At 37.2% G+C, this 25578-nt stretch overlaps 1 protein-coding gene across 1 annotated transcript in view; it reads left to right on the top strand.

Moving 5' to 3' along the window:
• The window catches only part of LOC132202601 (uncharacterized), a 45354-nt gene that overhangs the window by 13416 nt on the left and 6360 nt on the right, over window positions 1-25578 (top strand). The window contains exons 2-9 of the mRNA XM_059629605.1: window positions 877-1033; window positions 6499-6606; window positions 7620-7750; window positions 7911-8137; window positions 9041-9168; window positions 13243-13705; window positions 23864-24133; window positions 25129-25302. Of these exons, the coding sequence (XP_059485588.1) occupies window positions 877-1033; window positions 6499-6606; window positions 7620-7750; window positions 7911-8137; window positions 9041-9168; window positions 13243-13705; window positions 23864-24133; window positions 25129-25302 (1658 nt within the window). The remainder of the gene's footprint in view (window positions 1-876; window positions 1034-6498; window positions 6607-7619; window positions 7751-7910; window positions 8138-9040; window positions 9169-13242; window positions 13706-23863; window positions 24134-25128; window positions 25303-25578) is intronic.

Below are 25578 nucleotides of genomic sequence, written 5' to 3'. Positions count from 1 at the left end.
AAATACGGAAAATACACACAACAGTAGCACTCGCTTCCACCCCAATCCTCCGATCTCTTTCATTTTCCCCATTTAATCCTCAGCCCTTCCTAAATAACGCGGAGTTGAAACGAAAATTTCTCTTAAATTAAAAAAGGTGTTTATTTGAAAATTTCTACTGTTTTTAATTATATTTTGTGTTTGGAATCTTCATGTTTCTGGAAAAAACAGTTATTGAATAAGGGCTCTTTTTAACAAATAGCTCTAGAAATTTGGGTCGCAACAAAAATAACAAAATCAGCATAAATGAAATTAAAAACTTTTTAACAAATAATTGAATTTTTAAAGTAACAAATCCAACTTCTTCACTCGAATGTTAGAGAATAATTTGTGTAGAAGTGAAATTCTCACGTTTGTGTGCTTGGATCAATATTCATATTCAATCGACTTAATTGGAATGAAAAATCGACGAATCATCAAATTGCAACTGCCGTTCTTGCGCCACCCCTGTCTCGACTGGAAAAGATCAAAGTAAACAACAACTCTGCTCAATTTCTATAACGAAACACTGCCATTATCACACGCGCGGCTTCAAAGGGACAAAAAGAAGGTTGCCTCTTTAAAGGAAACCGCCATTTGTTTCGACATGAGCTTTGTTGCTTTGGCAATCTAACAACAAAACTGCGATCCCATTTTTGCATGTCAGCGGCTCGTTCGACTCTTTCTTTCCCCTCGATCGTTTACCATTGCTGTATAACAACTGCAGAAAAGTAGCCTCCGGGGCCTAATTACTTCCGCTCAATTCTGCCACCAACTTTTTACTTGTTAAATAACATTATTTTTCGTCCCGCAATTATTACATTTCCCCAATTTTGGCACTAACGAGTGAATTTTCAGACGCACCTTACGGAGACGGAGTAGCCGAACAGCTGTTATCCATGTGCACCTCACGCTACTCGTACCAGCCGCCGTCCAACATGATGCGGGCACGCAGAAAGGACGCCAGCGTGCGGCCCAACCGATGGCTCGACAAAAAGTCCAGTCGAGGCATGTTGTAAGTACAGAAATAATGAAAATCTATTTCTATTTAGCAATCAAATTTTCAACAAGTTTAAATTGGAAAAAAATTAAATAAAATTATAACCAAGGGGGTCAAGACCAGAAAACAATCAAAGATAATTAGCAAACATTTTGAACCTTGTTAATTTTTTTTATTATATTAACATACACATAAAAAATTCTACTTGTTAACAAATTAATATTCCATTTTTCAAGTCGACTTCTAGCGGCTCTGCAAAAAAAGAACTATAAAAAGAAAAAGGAAAATGTTATTTTTAGCCAAAGGCAATAGATCCATACACGACGTTCCATACCTTTCATGTATTTATTTATAATTTTTATAATACTTTTAGTTGTCTTGAAAAGAAACTATTCCATCCAATGGTATCAAACTTTTATTCTTACACTTATTGTTAGATTTACAAGTGATAAGTGGAATGAATAAAGCGCAAACATTTTTTTTTATATAAAGCAAGTTATTAAAGTATATTTTTAATCAAGTTCGTATAGTATAAATTATAGTTCCAAGAAGATATTTTAACTGCCTCTCGAATGGCGAATTTTCTCAAAACCATAATTGTCTTATTTGAGATAATTTACTCCAAACAATAATAATTACGGAAGTAAATTTGGCGCCAATAAAACAGCCGTATGAAAAAACAGAACAAAAACCATAAAAGTTAGTCAGATCGGCGTCATTTATGACTGCGGGCACATGGAAGCACGCTTTATTTACCATGGCCGCGAAATTGCATGTCCAAATTGACTGTCGCTTCCCACTGGATAACATCCGACTTTATTTCAAAACGAGTTTATCAATCCAGGACACCTTTCAAGCCAAAGCACAGGTTGGTTGGCAAGGGGTCGTGGATTTATTTGCAAAAAATCAGGTGAAAAGAACACAAAATTTGACGGATTTTGGCGTGGAAAAAACTCGGAAAAGTCAAAAGCTTTCCCGGAAAAACGCTACTGTAGTTTCAACTTAAAAATGGAATATCTCGGGTTCTAATTGAGATACAGAAATGCGGCTAGCACCAAAAATTTTCTTTTTACCTCCTCTTCAATCCTGAGGGGTCAAATAATTAAGAGGTCAAAGGTCAAGGTCAATTTTCAGGGGTCACAAGTACAAAAAAAATTCTTGCAAAAATATGCCACCTTCGATTGGGCTGAAATTTTTTTCTAAGATAGTCCTAACATGTAGGAACAACATATTAAAAATTCAGAATGGCATATTTTTTAGATTTTTTATAAAAAAATCACAAAGATAAAAAAACGTGAATTTTTCGTATTTTGCCAATGGTCGGATACGGTCGGATATTGATTTTTAGAATTTTTAAGAAATATTTTGAAATTTTAGGAATTTTTTGTCAATAAATAAATAAATTTACCCATTTTAGATACGTACTTTCTCAAAATAAATTTTTGATCATGAGCAAAATGCGAAAAATTCACGTTTTTTTACCTTTGTGATTTTTTTATAAAAAATCTAAAAAATATGCCATTCTGAATTTTTAATATGTTGTTCCTACATGTTAGGACTATCTCAGAAAAAAATTTCAGCCCAATCGAGGGTGGCATATTTTTGCTAGAATTTTTTTGTACTTGTGACCCCTGAAAAATGACCTTGACCTTTGACCTCTGGATTATTTGACCCCTCAGGATTGAAGAGGAGGTAAAAAGAAAATTTTTGGTGCTAGCCGCATTTCTGTATCTCAATTAGAACCCGAGATATTCCATTTTTAAGTTGAAACTACAGTATCGTTTTTCCGGGAAAGCTTTTGACTTTTCCGAGTTTTTTCCACGCCAAAATCCGTCAAATTTTGTGTTCTTTTCACCTGATTTTTAGCAAATAAATCCACGACCCCTTGCCAACCGACCTGTGCTTTGGCTTGAAAGGTGTCCCAGATCGAGCAACAGAGAATTTCAAAAGTATTTTCAAATTTATTTACGACCATTAAAAACACAGCGAATCACAGGTTTTTATCCGTTTGTGCAGAAAGATCTCAACCATTGAAAAGCTGTTTATGCAAATCGAAAAGTATTGTTCCGCTGCTCTCTGGTGTGAGTATCTCCGTCTGCGTATTGTGTTGTTAAAGCTTGGCAACACACACTTGCTGGTCTTGTTGGGGTTGCCTATTTCTCACAAGAAAACATAAATTCGGCCCTCTTTCGCAATATGTGCCGCAGCAGTTTCGAACTCGCACGTGTGCGCTTTTTGCCGGACGCAAACCGCGGTGACAAAGAACGAAAGGAAGGTGCTTCAACCCCATAACACTCACACACGCATTCCATTAGCATGAAAGATGGCAAAGGGTGGAAATATTGATCAGGGGTGGAGACAGTGTCATTGGCGTGACTAATGATATGACCTATCCTCTCGTGTACGCATTTGCTCTTTGGCTCGCGTGCGATTTCAATTAGCTGCGCAAATCATCTCTGCGTATATGAAAACAGTTTCCACATGCATAATCAATATTTTTAAATATAATTTTTTTTTTGTAAAATTATATTAAAAATTAGCAATATTTATTAATAATCAGTTATTTTGTTATTTTTGTAAGTTTTATTATTTTATGTTTATAAAGTATTTCTTAAATAATATGTTTAATTTTGTTTTTGTACAAATTCAAATCTATAAATAATACCAAGCATTGCCTAAATTATTGTATAACTGAAAATTAAACAAACATTTGATTCTAGTTCAAAACGGGAGGTGGACGTGTTGTTAAATATTTGAGTATTGCAGGAACATAATATAAAATTTCTTATTCGTCTAACTATATCTCATAAATACGTTCTGAGATGGACAAGAAATCTTTAGCATTTACGCACAAACAAAAATTTATAACAAACTTAACAAAGAAATGCATGGATAAAAACAAATTAACATTAAACTTTGTGCAATTGTCGTAAACAAGAAGAAGAATTCCAAAGAATTCACAACTATTAATATTATTATAATTTTTGTAACGTATTCAGCAAAAATTTAAAATTTCCCTGTTTCCCTGATTTTTTTTCTTCATATCAGGCAGAGTTCAATTATAAAGTTTTTATTAAAAATTGTAATAAGACGCAGTACATTCGTTAGCATTAATTTAAACTGTATTGATAGCTGTGTGTCAAAAGTATCATGTTCTTCATTTTTATAGCAAACCGAAAAGTGTTTTTTAAGCATATTTTAAATTAAAATTTAAAAACATAAAATGTATATAATTAAATTATAAAGAAATAACAATTCTTGAGAACAATCGATCCTGTGCAGCCTCTGCATGAGTCTGCGCCGAGACAAAGTAAATCCATGCGATGTGGCACTTTTTGCAGAGCGTGAAATTTATTTCAGCATGCATGTAATGCGGAATAATAGATGGGGGGCTTCTCTTTCTCTCTGTTGCGACGTGAATAATACAATATCATCTCTCCCAGTTCTCTCGCGGCGGCACATTTTCTACTTATGCGCATCTCGCATAATTTTCCAGCCCTTTTGTACTCCCGAATGTGCTGGATGCGACGTTTTGGCACAGTTTCATGGCCGCGCGATTCGATATCTCGCGTGCGTGCATTTGAGAGAGTATTGGCGCAAAATGAATTAATGGCCGAGGGCGTTTTTCGGTTTTTCGAACGGCTGCAGATGATCTCGGTCGTATTTTTTCCTCCCGCCAAATGCGTGGCGGCCAAATCGCAGCACCAAAAGACTTTGAAAATGTTATTGCCGTCGACGTTTGCGACTTTTGTATGCTCGGTCGTTTTGCTGAATTGAATTCAAAGGAAGCGAAAAGAGGGCCTCGGTGCCCAATATCTCTTTTTTATTGGACTTTGTTTGTTTCGGCAGCGGGAATTGCTCCGCTCCGATCGATATTTATGCTAATCTGATGGTCCATATACCCCAGTCTAATTCCCAAACGTACTTTAATCGCAGAGAAAATATAATCATCCCAGGGTTGCCAAAGTCTACATCCAAAATGTAGCCAAATTTTTTACTTATTTTGAATATAGCAATAAAATTTCAGATAATTTTACGCAACGGAATACAATATCATCTCTTGTTTATTATCTACAAAATACAAATTTTTTTATTGGTTTCCTAAACATAATTTAAATACATTAAGGGAGCTTATCTAGATCCATTTTGTTAGACAACTGAATTTTAAACCTAATTTTCCACATATGCAAAATATGAACTTATTAGAAATTGTTTGTGAATTATATTTTATTTAATCTCAGAGAAAAATTTATTATTGAGGCCTCGGGAATAAATAATTGTTAAGGATCTGTAAGAGTCTTCAATCATAAGAAATTGTAAAATTCTTAGAAACATTACAGTCTTATTGAGAAATTAATTTTCTTTAAAAATATTTTGGAAGAACTTTGTTCAGATTTTATTATACAAAAAATAATTCTGTTTGAAACTTATGCGATAATTTATTTACGTTTCCAACATCAGTTGAATTTTGATTTATTACATGTTGAATCAATCTGCTCGAAAAATCACCAAAAGTTAAAATTTTGGCTTGAAAGCTCATTTTTCGTGTGCGTCAAAGGCCCATCATGAAAAATGACCTTGTGGCAACCCTACTTGGGAAACGCGAATGGTTGTCGAGGGCGCAGCTCTCGTATATTAATCCATCATTAACGTGAAAGGCGGCCTTTCAAACCTCGACCGGCACCGTCGACGCATCCATCCATCCATTTGGCGCTCAAAAAACTCGCGCAACTTCCATTTCGGCAGCGTCATTCTTTAATGCTCCAAAGTGGAAAACACAAATTTAATTAGGTTAAGAGGCTGTGACTGCGGGAGGCGAAAAAAAAACACTCTTTCAGCTTTATCGGTAATGAAATAATGAGCGTGGCTGAGATTGAATTGATTGCTGTTAACGCCGGCGACGTAGGCAACCGGCCGAGCGCGCCCTTTTGTATACGCTCGAGAGCCACTTATTCATTCGCTTTCATCAGCACAAAAGCCGAGTGAATTTTTCTTATTAGACTCATTATTCAAACTCGTTCTAATGAGTGAGTGGTTGGTCGGTCGAAAATCGAGGGGGTCTTTGTTGTGCATGAGAGGGTGAATAAGAAGACCATCCATCCATTCTCTCCAAAGTCAAAAGCCGTGAGGCAGAGAAAGAAATTGAATCACTTTTGTCTCTCTATCGCCCCTTTATTCTTTCCTCATTTTTTGCCTCGACGTTTTTCTCTTTTGTCCTTGTAAAAATAATTTCCTCTGTCGTGGTTATGAGAGATCCTTACATTAAATTACAACGAGAACATGACAGGATAAAAGGCCTGCTGGAAGATTTAAAAGTAAAGAAAATAAAAACATGATCTAATGAGTTTAAACGACAAAAACTTCAGAAATTAAAAATTAATTGATTAATAAATTTTTGGCAATTAATCCTACAAAATTCCTTTCATACTCATTATTATTTGATTGTTTTATTTACACCAATTCTTTTAATATTTTTCCAGATTTGAAAATGAGGAGCTGCGATTGCGTACCATCGAAATTAACGCAGAGGTGGAGAGAGGACAGGGCGACATAAAAAAGCTCAAGCGTCAAAACGAGCAGCTCAAAAGGTAAGCCTCTCTCTTCCCATTTTTATTTTTGCCTCCTTAATTGGTCTCTCTTCAAATGGGGCTCGACCGACGCTAACAGCCAGGGGTGGTTCTTAATTAATTAAATTATTAATTAGCGTCGCACGCGATTCGAACGAGAACGAACAACTGGTGCCGTTCTCACAGGACTTTCGGCCGTGGGTGCGAAAAGCCGAGAACTTTATATATTGAGAGCATGGAGCGGCGAAGGCTATTTCGGGGCTCTTGATTCGGTGCTGCTCATTTTTATGGGCCACGTCAAAACAGGATATCATTCGGATTATGAAAAACACACCGCGGCAGATGCAGGTGTGCACATGAACCACGACTGAAAGTCCTGATTTTATTTTTAATCGGCCTAGTGACGCTGTTTACACTATTTTGTAAGATGCAATTTCAACACTAAATAATTATTACACAAAATTAATCATTAGATACGATAAAATTGTCTTTATCTTTATTTTAAGTTATAAATTTTATATTAGTTATATTATTCTGGTTTAATGCATTAATTGTATTTATTTTAATATAAATTTTACTACTACATTTCAAGTAAAGAAAAGCTTGACATGGAAAAATAGACAGGGAATGCATTTTTTAAAAAGTAATAAATACAATATTGCATTGCAAATATTTGATTGTTTGATTGTAGACAAATCAATACTACATGCTTGAATTTTAGGAACATTTTTCTATTGATTACGATTCCTTTGATTAATTATTTAGTGTATGAATTGATTTATAAAAAAAAAATTTTAGTATAAAAGTTTTGTTGATATTAATAATAAATTTTCTGCAAGCAATTCATTAAAACCTAGAAGAAATTTAATTTTATATGAGCCCTTACAACAAAAACAATACAATCTCAAATTAGGTGTATTGCATTAATTTATTAATAAATTAGATCAAATTTACATAAATCAAATAATGATATCATTCAGTGCGTCAACTATTTAAAATAATAACATGTTTTTTAAACGGATGGTAAATTGCAGAGAAATATGGAATTTACGCGACGAATACGACAAATTGGAAACTCGGATGCGGCGCATGAAAAGTAAAGACGACTCGTCCGAAGGCGAAGAGGACGAAGAATACTACGAGGACGACAACCAGGAACGAGAAAGTGAGTAACTCATTCCACGGATTCGATGGAATAAAAATATCTGATAATTAATGGCGCGTGCCCCTCGAGTTCCCCGATTTGAAAAGCATGGGGGCAGCAGCGGCGTCTTGCTTTCTTCTTTCTTACTTTTGATTCTCACGAAATTAACGCGGCTCAACAGAGAGGGCGGAGGACGATGACAACCGGCAGAACGCCAAGATCCAGAGCTGCTCGGACTACGAGGACGACGAGAAGAAGCCGCTGGAGGACCAACCTGAGACGGGCAAGGATTCGGACGCGCCCAACAAAGACTCGTCGGACAACGAACTGGCCAAAGAGGAGAAAAACGAGGCCGACGTCATCATCGTGCCGGCCACCAATGACTGCAACGACGCAAACAACTGGCAGGTACTGTGTGCATCAAGTTCAAAATTTAAAGAAAAAAAGTGCCATGTCATTCCGAGTAAAATTTCTCAAAAATTAAAATTAAAATTGTAGAGTAAAAAGAAAAATACAGATTTAGCATAGGAAAAACAATACACCGCGATTTGTTCACCTGTTGAATTACATTTTATTGTGATTCAAATTTTGGAAAGTCAATTTTTGATCTTGAAACTGGAATCGAGTATTTCTCTATGTATTGCAGTATAAAAATGAAATAATCCTTTAAAATCTTTAAAATGCATGCTAGATTTTTATTTTACTACAGAACTTAATCAATATTATTTCCATATTTAATTAAAAGAAATTAATTTTTATAATTTTCCAGCTTTCCATAAATGCTTCTTTTTAATATTTTTTCTTGCTCTTTTCAAGCAATTTTAATAAAATAATACTTGTTCGTGTTTTGTATGAAAATGAAGTCTTTTTCCTCCAACTTATAGACATAAAAAAAGAGAGAGCCCATCCATCAATAATCAAATCCTGACAGTCGGGAGATTGGCCCAGTCTCAAATTTCCTTAATGAAATCTCTCCCGTCTCGCGAGATGAATGATTTCGGCTTTTGACAATTCGGTCAATCCCCGGCGTCAGAACACGGAGCCAGACGTATTTGTCACCCTAGAAGCTCACTCGGAAATCCAGGGTCGAGTGAATTCATGAATTAATCTTGGCGCGGTGATAAAAGGGGTCAAATCGATTCTCAAAAGTTTCACGTGGGGTTTGATTGTTTCCTCTCCTGCACCCTTGAATGCATTTTCGGCGTTGTGGTCTCTCTGGCAGGGCGCACGGGGGTTGCCTATCAAGCGAGAATGGGCAGCGCGCGCGTTTAAATCAGATGTCAAGAGAGGCCTCTCTGTATTTTCTTGCAGAACACGCAAGGCTACGGCACGGACGGCTACACCAGCACCGAGGAGTCGTGCGAGGGGTGTCAGAGAAGATACGGCGGCAGTCAGCGGTGCACCCCGCGCAGGAGGGTGGTCAGCGGCGGCCTGCACAGGTACGTCCGAAACAATGTGCACTCACTTCCCGCTTTCATCGCTGTTTTCCCAAATCTGCTCTGAATATAAACAATCATTCGTCCATCGGCACGCAAATCACTTTTTTATTCATATCATAAAATAATCTGCGCGCTTTTGAACGATTTTCCAGTTTTCTCTGATTTATATTCGCCGCTATGGATTTTCCGTGTAAAAGAGTCATTCGCTCTCGGTGCCGGTGTTTTGAATAAAGAAAGCGACCGTTTCTCGTGGAAATCGATTTGGAGGGTTATAACGTGTGCCATGCTCGATGGAAATATGGAACCCAGATTGATATTTGCGGGGACGGAAAAATCATCAATCTGTTCCACTTTTTAATCGGCTGGCCTTGAAATATATAAAAATTCACTCAGTCTCTTGCTTTCTTGCTTTCACCATTTATTTGCGGCAGGGTTGATAAATATATAAATTTAATGCTTTGAAAGTAAAGTTAATGATAAATCATCAAACAAAAATTCAAGCAAAAACAAAAGGCTGCTGAGAAGTCATTATTTGTGAGATAATTTAGTTTTATATTTTTTTAATTATAAAAATACAAGAAAATGTTTATTTTTTAAATTATCATTAATTGGCTTCAAAATTTTTAAAGCGCTCAATAATATCTTTAATTTGATAAAAATATTTTTTTCTATCTTTTGCTTTGAAAACGTTTTTTGTCCTCCTTCAGCTCGTTTATATCGAGCCAAAAGCAACTTTGAAGATTAGGATGAGCACTACTTTAGCATTGAATTTTTAGGCTAAAAATAGATTGGAAAGTGTCTTTGTTATAAAGAAATTCAAGGTCGAGGGTCTGCATGAGGGTATAACATGTACGTTCGGCGGTTTATAATAAAAATGGCAAAAAGCGCCGCCTACACACCCGTCTGCTTTTCTGAAAGGTTTTGGCTCGCGGCCAAAAATCGCTCTCTACTCTCTCTAGCTTCATTCCAGCAGCAAGAAAAGAATAACTCTCGCGCAACACACGTGGCATTACGCCCCGCGAAATTTCAAGGTTGGCACAATTATTCTTACGGTTTTGTAAGCAAATTCTGCAAGAGCTTCTCAAAGCCAGCGTGGGCTTCTTTCCTTGCTCGCCTGATTCGGTCTAATTATGGACGGGCCGGAAAGCGAGAGGGAAGCTTTTAGTGGTAATATGCGTGCTGCGTGATTAGCACACTCGCGTGTCTCATCGCCAATTTCTACGAACGCGCTGATCCCACCAAGGACTTGACTAATCTAATCACTGCACCGCCGCCAATTACTATAAAGAACGCGAAAGCTAATAGAATTCTGCGTCAGTGTACAGAATTGGTTGTTACGTCTTTATCAAAAGGAATACTTCTTGCAATTTATAAAAAAAAAAACTATTTTTCCATAATTTTTTTATAATATTCATTTAAAATAAAAACTAAAGGTAAATATAAAATTGTGAGAATTTTTCATTTAATTGATAATTTTGGCTTTTGTAAAATAGTTTAAAATTCAATAAAGTAATATTCTTTGCATAAATCTAGCAATTAAATTTAGATTACTGTAAATTCAAGCAATACAATGAATGTTATTTGCATTAAATTTAGGCGATTGGATATTTTTTCCTGAATTATAATCAATTATAAGTTCTAAATTTCTTTGACAAATCCAGCTGTGTTGCTTCAAATTCATATTTAAAATAGCGTGCCGATTTATTAGATTGCGAATCTTTGGTTTTAGAATAAAAAAATCAAATTAAATGGAATCAAAATGAATATTGTTTTTAGGCAATGTTATGAAAACTGGAAAACTGTTAAAAGTGAGCAGATTTTTTTTTTCGTCAAAAAATTAATAGTTAAAGCTTGAAAATGATTTTAAAACTCTTTGATTCTTTTTTTAAATTAATTACTGTGTCGAGTGATTCTTCTTTTCTTTTGTGCTTTTTTCCCTTCGACCGGCATCTCGGTCACGCCGATTGAGACGCGCGCCCGAACAAACAGCCGATTAACGACTCTGGCATAGCACCTAATAAATTAATCACACTTTGTTCACGCTCGCAGTTAAGATACGTACACAGTGTGCATCTCTCGCTTCACGAATGGGCATGCGTTGTTGGCAAAAATTGTTACGTGTTTTCTCTCTGTATTTGTACATTTGTGTTCGTCCCCTTTCAGCACATTTCTGTATAAACGCATTGCTTCACCACCAACAAACACGGCGCTTAAGCTGCAATGCCTGGTTGATTCGAGAATGTACAAGGACGACTCGTGCCAAGAAAATAAGCCAATTTTACAAGCAATTAAGACGCGCCCCCATAAAACACGCGCACAATTGGCATTCTCCTGCTGTCACCCTTGTTACGAACGAGGATTTCACCGTGAAATTCTTTGTCGCCCGTGGAGACTGCAGGAGTTAAAAAATAAAACGGTCCCTTCCAAAATTAACATATTTCGATTTAGGAAAAAAAAACTAAAAAAACATATCAGAAACACACAAAAACTGTATAAATCAACACACACAAAATCTGCTATTGCTTCGTTTTTTTCCTCTACATTTTTTCAATTTTTGTCTCTTTCCTATCAACACCAAAACACAATTTTTCTCCTTCAAATTTTTTGCAACAATCAATCTTGGTCCCATTTTCTAACAAATCAATCCGAATGTTTTTCACACTTCACCGTACTTTCCCTCACGATTTTAAATTTATTGCCTGGCTTGGGTTGAAACGTTTCATTCCTAAAGGGAGTCGTCGGCAGTCAAATTTGAGTCAAAATCAGTGAAATTTAGCACCCGTTTTATTGCCCGAGCCAGGCAGTAAACTGTTCTGTTGAAACAAAACCACAAAAATTCCAGCCCGTCGCCCACCAAAAGGCTAATGTCACACAGCAGTTTGACACGGCGTTAATTCCCCAGTGGCGTTAATTCCTGCTATAATTATCCCGGCTGTTTACACAAACTAACGCTGTGGGGCCTTTGGGCGAGAGCTATGGACGAGAGACGCCAAAACATCGGCCTGAAATGACGAAATCAGCGTCAACCTTTCTGTTACTCTTCCGTCCGCAGCTCATTTAGATAGAAACTGGCGTGGTCTAAATTACGTTTCATTGAAAATTTGATCATTAATTATTTAGATTGACGTAAAAATGTTTGAAAAGGAAGTGGTAGAACTCTAAAATTAAGAATTACCAACCGACAAGAAGAGTTTTTTTTTCTAAAAGGAGGCAAATGGTTGTACATCTATGCCGAACAGGTTGCCTATGTTGAGATAATTTTTGTTATTGACTTCTACTTTACTGACAAGTAATGATTTGATTAGAGATTTCAACAGATGATGAGATATAAAAAGGCAAAAGATATTTTAAATCATTTTAATTAATGAGAAAATATCCTACCGGTCTAATTTTTTTTTCAAGCCATTTTAAGATTTGTATCTTTTTATTCAATAAAGATTAATTATTATTATTTATTCTTCTTGTTCATTACTAAAAATTTTAAATTTTTATAAAAGAGATAATAATAATTGGGAAAAACTAAAAAAGGTACTTTTTAAAATCCAGTAAAGAATTCCGTTTAAGCAAATTTTAATGATCCATCGATGACTAACAAAAATTGCCTAGTTTATTTCTTTTACTTGAATAAGACATTTTTTTCCAATTCAATTGAATTATTTGTGGAAATATTCCTGACATTCCGTGTTTGCCTTTTGCCGCCGTGGCGTTTTGATTGTTTTGTCTCTCGTCGAAAGACCATTTCCTCGCCCTCGCCGGTCAAAGCGGCAAGTCTGTAGAAAGTGTAGTCACGTTTTCTCACAAATTCTCTCGTGAACCCCCGTGGGAATGCCCAGGCGGCGGAGAAAGAAAAGCCGGCAGAAGGCACCAGGCGTTTTGTTTAACACAGAGAAATATAAGAGAGCTGCGTTTCGAATTCCTAGCGCAAAGTGCGTGCGTGCCGCTTGGCGTCTCTCTCTTGGCCGTCCGAGGAGGGCCGCAGACAAAACACCCGCAGACGCAAACAGACCGACAGCCAGTTAGTCTCTCTCTCTTGCCTCAGCAGTTAAAGGGTCGTGTGTGTGTAAATTTTTGCAGACAAAACAGCTTCAGCAGCAGCAATGCCGGCGACGCCTCGCCCAACAGACTGTCCCTGCCGGTGGGCCTGCTAGAGCATGGCACCGTGGAAGGGACCAAGTGCCACGCCCACCACTCGTGCTGTCCTGCCGAGGACCAGCAGCACCAGTGCGGCCCCCAGTTCGGGGGCCCCTGGTGGGTGTTGACCCCGGTGACGATGCCCGCCGTCGACTGTGCCTGCGGAATGCCTGCCGGTCACGAGTTCATGGCGCACCAGCCGCCCCTCGCCCCGCGGCCAGCGCCGCCCCCGGTGCCCTGGTCGGGCTCCACGGCCACCATCACCGAGGCCGCCTCCACTCCGGCCGTGCAGAACCAGCAATGGGCCATCGCGCCCTACCGAGGCGACATTGCCCAGCAGACTGCCCACTCAAAATCAACCCCCGCGCTGCCCATCAACGGCACCCCCAAGACGCCCAGAAGAAGGGTGAGTTGAACCTTTTTACTTTATCAATTGGTGCGTAATTTATTTGCGGTTATTATTGATAATTTTGTACTAATTTTGAGGCGTTTTTAATATTAAAAAAGTTGAAATTATATATAAAATAAAAACAAGTTTGTTCAAAAAGCAGCTATAAAATAAGTGAACAACGGAAATCTTTAAATCTTGGTTACGATGAAAATTATGTATTTAAAATATTTATTAAAAGAATTTCGTGTTAAAAATTGAGATTGGTAAAAATTATTAGTGAAATAAATCGAATCAATATTTTTATTTAACCATCAAAATTATGATCAATCAAAACTCGTAATTCTTGCGATTGAGAATATTTTTCTAGGAGAACTAATGTAAGTTGCGTAAATAATCTTATGAAAAATATCATGCTCTACAAGCAGGTGTGAAGGTATCTTGTGAAAAATTATAGCGAATTAGATAATTTTAAAAAAAAACCCTAAAAATTATTTTTTAAATATGATTTTCATACAAGGTTCTTTTAATCAGCGCATTAATTGTAGCTGGAGCCCAAAGCTGAAACATTTAAAGCACACGATATTGTTTTTTTTTACAAAACAATGAACAAGTCAAAGAATTCATCGAGGAAATGCAGAATATAAATTTAAATAGGGGTTAATTACACAAATACTGGAGAGAGAATTAAAAAAAAAGCATTAATATACATATTAATATTCACAGCAGTTACATTGAACTGGAAAATGCTTTTTCTGTAAGCCTTAAACTCTCGCATGACAATAATTAAATAAATGCCATCCCGCATTTGATGTAATTGGCAAAAGTCAAAAGCATTTTTTTGGTAAAGACGTCATGTTGAAGATAGACATTCAGCTGAGCATCTCTTACAATCAAAAGAATCAATTTGCCATGAGCAATCTCGCAATCTGCAGTTATCTCTTTTCCTCTCATTCCAAAATAACAATGCCCCGTGGAAGCGAGCGTCTCTCTCCATCCGCAATTTCTCATCTTTTCAATCTCTCTCTCGGTCTGCGGAAAGGCGCACCAATAATTCAAAAGAGCGTGCGTGTGCCGCCGACAAAGCGCTTTCTCCGTTCTTCTCCCTCGTTGGGCAGAGAAGAAAACCGCGCCCCGCCGTTTAATGAGTGATCTGCTCACGCGGCCGTGAAATTTTCCTTCGGTGTACCTTGCGAAAATAAATTCGCGTTTTTGTTGTGCGGTGACGCTTGAAAGTCGGAAAGGATAGAAATGAATCGGCGGGCGCATTTTTCATCTTGGCAACATTTTCATACACGGCCGCAGACATGCAGGCCCTCGACAATCCAAACAGACACAATCGGCCTTTGAGCAAAAAATGCAAAGAAGAGCGGCGCGGCGGCGGCGGCACCTCTCTTTTTGTCCCGCCGCAGACATTTCATTCTTTGGCCTCCGTGTCTCATTTCAAGTGGAAACGCTCTCTGCGCTGGTTATGACAGCCCACCATATAATTCTACATACATATTTTCGTGCCATTATTTGCTTTGTGTGCCACTGCAGTCGAGATGAGAGTTGAATGAGCCCACAAGCCCATCGTCAAGCAGGGAATTGCTCCGAGTCCTTCCTCCCGCAAACATTCCCGGCCCTGCTCTCTCTCATTAGGGCAAATGCACGGATATTGACCTTTACTGTGCGCAATTCCGTCCGCCGCGCTGATGAAAAGTTACACTCTTTTTGCTCCGTTGAAATTGGCAACAGTCGTTCTTTTTCATTTACCTGGGTTGCTTGGAAAAGTGCTACGGTAAAAAGTTTAGCAACTATTTTCAAACCATCTCCACTGCGTGTCTTACAAGAAATTGTGAAAAATAATCATCCGTGAACCGTGATTGAAATTTTTGTTGTATATTTTTTATTATTGATTATAATTTAATATTCAAATTTTAAATTGGTCGAGAAAACCGTATAAAATTATCCATAGTTACAAAAGTTTGTTTTCTGCATCTTTTTCTAACATAAAATTAACAAGAATTTTGAATAAGTTAAAAAATTTTATTTTATGTATTTTAAACAGTATGTATATTAAATTTAAGTTAAATTTTTTGTTTATCTATTTAACCATAATAAACATAATTATTTTTCCACGTTATTACGCAAAATTATTCAGTTTTCTATTATATTTGAATAAATAAGTTAAAATAAATAAACTGTCTGTTTTATTGTAGTTGCAGTTATTGGTAGCACAAATTTTCATCAATCAAAGAAAGTTTTCTTTCAATCATTTATTATTAAGTTATAATATATAAAGATAAAATTTGATAAAACCTTAATAAAATTTCTGCAAGTTAAGATGAGGTTGTACTCAAATGAGTATGAAATAAAATAAATATACAAGCATAATTTTAATTGCAGTGGCATCTGCTAATCGCAAGTCACAAAATTAACGTTTCCCTTTCCTACATAGATGTCACAAAACAACCATTACGCCTCTTGTCTCATCTCACTCCATCACAGGGAGGAACAATTGGCGTCGAGCACCATCTCAATTCGCTGGGCAAACACGACGAGTCTGCGAAAAGATCGAATTTCCGCTTGTTTTGGCTGCTTCGGGAGTTGTGCTCGAGCCATGTTCAATATTTGCGCTCACTCGGTGTGCAGCTGAGGCCAATTTTCGCTCACTCACTCTCATTCTCGTGGCAAAGAAGTTCCGTCAACAACATGCATAATTCGGTCGTTTTCGCGAACAATGCAGCTAAATAAGCTGTCTGGCCGACGAGGAGGAAAGATAATTGAATAATCTCGCGATTGAATTGAACGAGCTGCTTTCAGCTCAGGTGCAGCCTTTCCGACGATTCACCTAGTTTGTAGTTAGTTTGCCGGCGCGCGATTCATTCCATGCACGTTTTTCCAACGTGTTCCACTCGATCCGCATCGTCGGCGGCTCGGCACGACCACTCGCCTTTTCTCTCTCTCACAGCAAATCGATATTTCAGCTGCATCGCGTTATTTATTAATCCCGTCGCTGGCCGTCATCTTTTTATTTCGCGCACACGAGTCCCCTTTATTTATTTCGCTTTTTTCCTTCGCTCTCGTAAGTGCACATCGCCTTTAAGAGTGCACTGCTCTTTGTGTGTTGTCGCGGCCGTGTGCCGTTTCGCCGCCTTTTCTCTTAATGAGCCCGTGAATTTATGGCCCAGTTTTAACTGCTTAACACACTGCTCGAGCCAGAGAAAAGAGCCTCGGCGACTATACATAATATGCTGGCAAACTTTGTTGCTGCGCGCGAGATAAGCGGTTTAAATTTACTTGTTTCTCTGAGCCCGGTGCTGAAACAAAACAACAAAGACAGGAATGAGGAATTTTGTTCAAAGTGTTAAATGACAAAAATGGAATCTCATTTTTATAGCATTTTAATCTAATAAAAAAACTATTATAGCAGTTAAACTTCATTAAAATTTGAGTTAAAGGACGCTAGTCGGTAAGATCTGAACAGTATTATTGCCATCTAAACTAATAAATCGCAGGAATAGCCAAAGCATCAAAGCAAGAGCACTTGTAGTCTCTAAATTCTTTAGCAACCTCTATGACATTTTTTCTCTTTAAAAACTTAGTAATTAAAATTTTTAAACCAGATTTAGTTTCCACTGATCTACTTAAGTGGAACTTTGAACTTTTCACTAAAATGTTGTAAACTAAAATCTTAAATGTTGTTTAGTAAATAAAAAAGTAATATGATTTTATGAAAAAGTAAAATTTTGAAAATCATTTTAAATTTGTGTCTTAATTTAAATAGTATGTATTTGTTTAAATTTATTTGTTTATTAATTAATAAATTATATTTGTTTTGAAAGGTTTCTTCTCATGCCAAGTACTTCGCACTACCTCAATATTACGCTTAAGAGCAAACTTTAGCTACTTATAATGTACATAATTATATAAAAGTTTGATACATATATTGACAAGTCTTCTTTAACACTGCCTGAAGCAGCCGGAGGATCGTGCAAAGACAAAGCTGTCCAAGTTATTCAGCAAGTCATGCGGCAAATTTGCAACTCCTATTTATTGTACATACACGTCCTCGTCGTCGATGGAGCAGAAATTCTTCAGGCGGCAATTTTCGCTCGTGGCCTGGGATTTTGCTTCTGCACCTTTGTTCGAGCAGCAGCGAAATTCCACTGCGTTTAAATGCTGCGATATAGGTCTCGGAGAGCAATGCATAGTGGAACGACGCCGATGGCCCTTTAAAGGGACATTCCGCGACTTTTAAACTCGCATCCGAGTCGGGCAGGAAGGCGTTTCGAAAGCCGTTTTTGCCCGGTTTCCGCCGCCATACTGCTAAAAGGCCATTAAACGGTCCAATCCGACAAGCTGCTTCACATTCGCACATCTGGCAGAGCGGAAAATTGCAAATCTCCCACGAAAAAAAAAAATTGAATCCATAAAATCTGGTAAAAAAAAAAACAATTAGCAAAATCTTTCATAAAATAGAAATTTATATTTAAAAAAATTAATTGTTTGGCCGTGATTCATAAAAAATAATTTAAAAATAATTATTTTATTGGAAAATTTAATCTTCTTTTACTCTTTTGTTTAAAAAACATAAATATTATTATGATTTTATTTTATATTTTGATATACTAATTTAATAATTGTATAGCTTTCAAATTATCTGAATGAGTGCAGAAATGGATATTTTTTACAAACGGGCAAGGTGATACTTTTAATTGATGATTAATTGAAAGAATTGAAATAAAAATTATACACAACTTCATCCAATCCGTGCTATATTAGATCAGTAAACTTTCCAGAACTTTAAATTGCTCTGCATTGATTGGAGAAAAAGTTTTTGATTAGAAAAAAAATGACGAATGTGAATTTTTCAGACTAAGCGATAAATCAAACCTGTAATTGCTATCATTCATTCACGAGGAAACGCGAGACGCTCCCCCTGCTCAACTAGCTCCGCGACCCGAACGTCGACCCGCTGAAGGAGGCACGCAAACTCTGACCCTGTGGCACAGTTGCCCCGTCGCCGCGCTACCCGTTCGCTCGCTCAGTGTGCCAATGAATATAAATTACCATCTCACTCAGAAAGAGAGAGAGAGAGGCCTTATCTGCACGCCTATAAAACGTCGTGCCAAGCAGAAACGTAATTTGGTAAAGAGAGGGGCCCAATTTGAGTGTAAAGAAAAATTTGTCCCGCCACGCATGCCCGACGAGACGCTTTATTTAATAACAAAACACACAGCACGGAGAAAAAGAAGGAGCAAAGGAAAAGCACGATAAAGGCGACAAGCCCCGAATTGGCCAAGCTCACTTTATTTATCAGTATTCGCGGGACAACATACTTTGCGCTTAATAACGACCATTTCTTATCGCTCTCTTTGTGAGAAATGCTTGCTTGTTTATTCCGGCGTGAAATGGATTTCTTTGAAAGGCTTTTAGTTTGCTTAAAGGACAGAAATCAACATCCTGTTCCTTTGTAGAAAAAAAAACTATAGACTTGTTCAATTTAAAATGTATTAAGAATAAGAGAATTTTGTTAATAAATTTATTTCCTAAAAAGAGGTTTTATGAAATAAATGATATAACATTGGTTGATATCTATTTCTTATTTCCAACTTTCTTTACATATATTTACGATGCAGCTCAAAATGGATTTTCCACTTTTCTCCATATTTCCTCTCTCCCTAGACAGTCGGGCAGACCGTGCCGCCGCCTTTTGGGACAAAAAAGGCAGATTAGGATGCATATACAAAAAAGATGAGAGAGAAACGTATATAAATTTTTGCCCGTAGCTCGTTCTCTGGCTAGTCGAGGATTTGCAAAGGCAAAATGACAAATTTGGTATGCGCGCTGCGACGACCCCTTTCTTTATTCCGAGCAGGAAAGAAAATTATGTGACATGACAATTTTATGAGGAGAACGGCCGTACATATAGCCGCAGGGAACAGAACTGAAACTCCGTGTATATGTAAGATGGCATTTCCATATCCTCGAGGATATCGCGAGGGTAGCAGCGTCGTTGCCCCCGAGAGATGTTTATTGCCCTTTTCACTGGGTCCAAAGGTCCCCTTCAAAAGAAAAAAAAATGTAATTTCTCTCGGGCACTTTGCGGTCATTTGAGAAATGTCCTGCAATATTTTACATAAAATTATTACACCACCATAATCCATACCCTGCAAAATCTATTGGCTAGAAACTCACATAAATCGTTATGTTCCAATATTGCGATTGTAAAAGATATGATCAATAATATTGGCTATATTGAATCAAATAGATTAATTAATCAGAGTTTAAATATAGTATTATTTTTTAATTTTTAAAAAAAAATCCATCTGCTACTGACAGATTGACAAATTTTGCTGCTATCGTGAAAAGTCGCTGCGATTTATTCGGTGTCGGCACAAATCGAGATAAATCGTCCACTTTGGAAGGAGGCGCGAGAAAAAGTGTTTGTTGTTTCGGGTGTTTTACAAATACAATAATGGGTCCGGCGCCGGGCGCGAAAGCGCTAATTAATAAAGCATCAACCGGCAATAAATCAATCACAAAGGAAATTAGGCTCGTTTTTTAAAGCAAGCGAGAAAGTGAGGAAGCGAGTTGGCTCTGGTTCGCACGCACACGAAAGAGATTTCCATCGTAGCGAGAAAGAAAGAAAGAAAATAGAGAAAGAACTAAACGGCGGTGAAGGCGAGAAGCGGCTCAGAATAGAATCCCACTCGATCGCGCCGAGAGAGAAAACAAAAGACCAACTCGATAAACGAGCGGGTGGGCGAAAGCAGGTAAAACATAGACTCGAGAGAAACGGCTTTTTTACTCCCTGTTCTGTTCTCCGCAAAGTAAATAAGGCGGCCAGAAAATAAAATACAGAATAGTTGTCTCGTGGCGAAAAGGTAAAAAGAAACTTGTGCAGGCAATTGGCGGGTGGGAGAGGAAAAAAGAGAATCGTCGCTGGCGATAAATGATGGTCCTTGTTTTATTGCCCTCGCTAGGTTGGATTGTACGAGCCACTTAGTTGACCCCGTCGGTAATTCCCGTTTTTGCGACAACAACGCCTGCCAGATGCCTGTCCGCTTTTTCCTCCCTCGAGCAGCATCATCGGTAATTAATGACCTGTGCGGATAAAACTTCGTGACTCGTTTTCGTTTTGTAAATAATGGACGCCATAGGGTTTTTATTTCTGAACATCTGCCCCCTAAACAAAAGTTTATATCAGGTTACGTTAGAGAAATTTTAAATAGATTGGCCCGATAAAACTGTACATTGGTTTGATTTATTATAAATTTGAAGTAGCCCCAGCCTAATTTATGATCAGATTTTTTTCAACACGAACAAAGTATAAGAAATATAAATTTCTTAATTTTTTATATTGATAAAAATATTCAAATTTGTCCCAAATAATTTTTAGAAACAAGAATAGAAAATATTTAATTTATTTGCAAAATTTGCAATAGTCGTCGTCACCAGGTTATCTTTATTTTATCATAGACGGAAATTTTAAAATTATTAGTGTACGTTTAAATATTTTAATAAGTTAAGCAAGTTAAGAAGTTTAGTTCAAGCAGATATAATTTAATTAATTGATCATACGTGTTAAAAGCCAATTCATTGATTACCTTCGGTATTTCAGTCACTTCAAAAACTAATTTTACAATATTGATTAAATTTATCAACTTCAAAACGTCATCTGATAAATTAATTAAAAATTCAGCTCTGCCTGTTTGTTGTAAAAATTACTTGGTCATCCAATTTAACAAAAAGAATATTCTTGAACCACGCATCCCTCCTACATTCGAGGATAGTATTCTTACGAAACACTCCCCCGACCTTTTTATGACGCACACAAAAATAGAAATGAAAAACAAGTCTCAAAAGAATCCATAAAAATGATTCTGTAGCGGCGGTCCAACGTTATCTATGGTTATGAAAGAGCGTAATAAATAATTCATCAGTCGGGAAGAAAGTAAAAGGGCATTCGTAGCACCCTGTTTTGTGGGGCATAATTTTATCGGCTCTTTTCTCCCACTGAACGACATGTGCATGTCGGAGCGCTACTGTAACCTCGTCGACAAGCCCCTGCAGATCGTAAGTTATGCAGCACGTGCAGTGCATCTGTGCTGCCGGCTGCATAACCTGAACCGCCAGCTGTGCGGTGGTGACCGAGGGAAAAATTCATTCGGACAAGTGATGACTTGGTTTTTTTTATTTAACGCGGCAAATACGAGCAGGCAAGTTAGGAGGGCGGTGTTTGAATAAACGTAAGCAAGCCCAAGTTCATTACTTCAATTTGTATTCATGAGAGAATGGGAGGAGATGTGGAGCGGAAAAACGCAGAAAATTATGTTGATTCTCGGCCGTTTTCTTAAAGCATACAGTCGTGTCGCCAACGAGCTTTGGGGAAAAGCAAAGGGATCTGGTTAATAAAGTCTTTTGTTTAAAGTTTACAGGATACCAAATTCAGAAGTGGTTTTAATTTAATTGAAAGCCTTCTAATAAGGGTAGAAAGAAAGCATGATATGAAATTTAATGTTCAGATGCAGGAAAAAATTCATACAATATTGTCCTGGAAACTTAATTTCCTTGGAGTTATTTTTGATCAAGCTAAAATTATAGCAAGAAATATTGGTATTATTAATTTCAGGATTTATTTTTCAAACATAACTTTTTGTTTTATAGTAGCCAATATCTCAAATTTTCTTGTTTTTCTTTTTAGATTTTATTATTAATTTTCTCAAAAATGTGAAAATTTTGTTGCAATCAAAATACAATATTTTATTTTTAATGTATATAAGTGAAATGGGAGCCTATTTTAATAATCTCATTCCTTTGCAAAGACCCAAATCTAATTTCTGCGTGTAATTTATGTGGCGCGCTCATGGAAGGTTTTCCATTTCCACTCGACAAACCCGCGTGGAATTTAACATTATATTCAATTACGGAATTGGCCGTCCAGACTAACTCTGTTGGGCTTCCACGGGCGACTAGCTGCATTTGTTGCAAAGGTTCTTGGCACGCGGCACGGCCCAACAAATCTCCCCGCGCTTGGCCTACTGCCTGCGCTGTGTGCATAATCAAATTACACACGCCCCCGCCCGAAAGCGGCGCGTGCATTTTAATGAGCTCCGCGCGTCGTTTCAAACGCAACCCGACTCGCCAAAAGTCGGCCGACGATTTATGCCGGTGACAAAAAGAACAAGGCTTACTCTTCTTGTTCGCGCAAAAAACCTCCCACTGAAGAGACAAACTGCCTTCAGAAACGCGGACCGCGGTGCCGGAAGTTTGCTCCTCGTGCTGGAAATCCTTTCGGAATAAATTATTGAAAAGAGCAGCCGCGACGCCACGCAATGAAATTTTGCAAAAACACAGGGATTTATTGCGTTTGACTTGGAGATGAGATGGTTTGTCCTTTCAAAGTTGAGCATGAAAACTTTCTTCAATTTCTTAGAGCTATGCAAATCGTGTCATTTTCAGTTGGGTTAATATCTTCATTATAATACTCATGTATTATAAAGTATATGTAAAGGGCCTGAAAATCATCAGAGAAAAGTTGCAGAACAATATAAATTGCGCATAAACTTCTGTTCAAACTTTTTGCCTCATAGTGTGATTTAAGTTATAAAATTAAAATAATTGACTTTATTGAAATAAAGATTTCTAAATAAAACTTTACTTCTCAACCAATGAAAAAAAAATGAAGAGAAATTATGTTAATGAAAAATTAATACATATTTTTATTTTTGAAACGTAATCTTCCTGTTGAAGATGACACAATATATTATATTTATTTTAAGATCTAATTTTTCTCATTTGTTAGACAAAAAAAAATTAGTTGTAATAAAACATTAAAATTAAAAATTAATTTAAAAAGATTAAAAAAAAAAATAAAGTTTGTTTTCAGGAAGTTAATATTCATATTGTTTATTTATATTAATTTTTTTATTCATGCTCACATGTAACTTTATTTTAGTTTTAAAACATGTTTTCCATCTATTATATTTTCATATTCTATTTTAATTGTGATATAGAAAGGCACCTTGAAAGGAATTCTAGAATTATCATGGTTTGTAAAATTAGAACTTATGAATAGAGTTAATGTCCCCCTTATTTGACCAGTCCTTCACTTTGATAGACGTTTCTCGGCGTGCAGTGGAAGGAATTGAGTTGGACCGGTGGGTTCGTGTTGGTGTTGTTTTGCAGGCGCCGCCTCCGCCGCCGCCGAAGCCGACGTGCGAGCAGGTGTCGACGGTGTGCAGGGCGTCGAGCCTGCTGTCGGCCGACGGGACGACGCGCCGCTCGGTCACCTTCCACTCGGACTCGGTGACCTACACGCCGCCCACGCCGGTCAATCCGGGCCCCCTGCAGCCCGCCACTTACATTCCCTACCAGCAGGCGACCTACGCGCCAGAAAACTGCCCGCACGACAACGACCCGCGAACCTGTATTTGTAGTTTGCATGCCCAGGCCACGGTAAGGGTGCGCACCCCCGACGCACTCTCTCTCTGTCTCTCAGATATGCACCCTCACTAAACTCTCACGCTAATTTTTTTATTTCATTTCTGATGCTATTTTTCTGTATTTGTTGGTTGGGTTATTTGGAAAAAGATTGGCCCTGTTTTAATTTTTATTTTTAAGTGGACGTATGTTTTATGAATTTATTGTTGCTGTCGACTTCCTTCACACGCACCGGCCGGTACGTTGGACTCTTAAAATTTTCACGAACTCGCCGGCTGTTTTTATTAAGGAGTGTGTTCATGTCATAAAAATATGGATTTGCCCATGTCATAATTATATGATTATTTTCCTTGTGCTGCGGCATGAAAATTAAAAGCTGCGCGTTTTATTATTATCGCACTGCGAAATTCTCACTAGCACTTTCGAGATTAGCTGTTTTATTTCTCACTCACGTTTTCTTCCTGATTTTGGCTTCAGTTTGTCATTAATGAAATAAATGTGTGAAATCATCACAGTCTAGAAATCAAGATTTCTTCAAAGCACATAAAACAAATTTTGAAATTTAAAGACTAATTAGTATTCAATTAACGTTTAAAACTTATTATTTTTCTTGATTCATCTTTTTGTAATTTTTAAAAAGCAAATTTCTGTTCTTCGATCGCGTTGAAATTTTATTCAGTTTACTTATTTAGGCCAAGGAAAAATTATTCTCTTACCGTTTTGATGTTCACATTAATTTACATCAAAATTGATCATCTCTCTCACCTTCCAACAGCTCCACCTCAAATTTCACCAATTAACTGCTGCTCTTTGATTTCAGTGCACTGTGTACACGCCTAAAAATTTTGCTGAATTTCGTGGACATTTCCGTTTTCAATGTCACGAAATAAATGTGTTTTATTATGATTTCGTCGCACTAATTGCACCGAATGGTTGATCAAAGTGTTGTATTGAGCACTAATTACTGAAACAGCTTTTCCGATCCTCACACTAGTTATGCCCTGTTTCAGTTTGAGGAAAGTACGGACACTGTTTTGATGGTGCGAGGCCTCCAAAGAGTGCCGGGTCTGCTGTCCAGAGAACTGATCGACGCGCTGGAGAACAGATTGGGGCCCACGTTGATGCGGCAGTCCATCAGAGGCATTTGTCTGCACCAAGCGAGACCATCAGCTACTGTAGTGGCGGTAATATAAAATAATTTAATCACAAATTTTTTATAATGTAATATAATTTTTTATATTAATAAATTGTGTATATACGTTGTTTTTAATTGGAAATCCTTATTAATTTTTATATTCTTATATTTAGAATTTTTACAGTAAACTATTTTTCAAATTTTACAAGACAATTAAGGAATATTTTATTTTAATTACTTTTTCTTACTGTTCTGAAATAAATATTTTATCGTGATCAGTCAACAAAATTCACAATGTTTAATTGTAAGAGAAACTTAACTTGTA

This window comes from Neocloeon triangulifer, unplaced genomic scaffold, assembly GCF_031216515.1.
Source record: "Neocloeon triangulifer isolate White Clay Creek 2 clone unplaced genomic scaffold, ASM3121651v1 ptg000015l, whole genome shotgun sequence".
In the NCBI taxonomy this organism is placed as follows: Eukaryota; Metazoa; Arthropoda; class Insecta; order Ephemeroptera; family Baetidae; genus Neocloeon; species Neocloeon triangulifer.
This window is presented reverse-complemented; position numbering and strand designations above follow the sequence as displayed.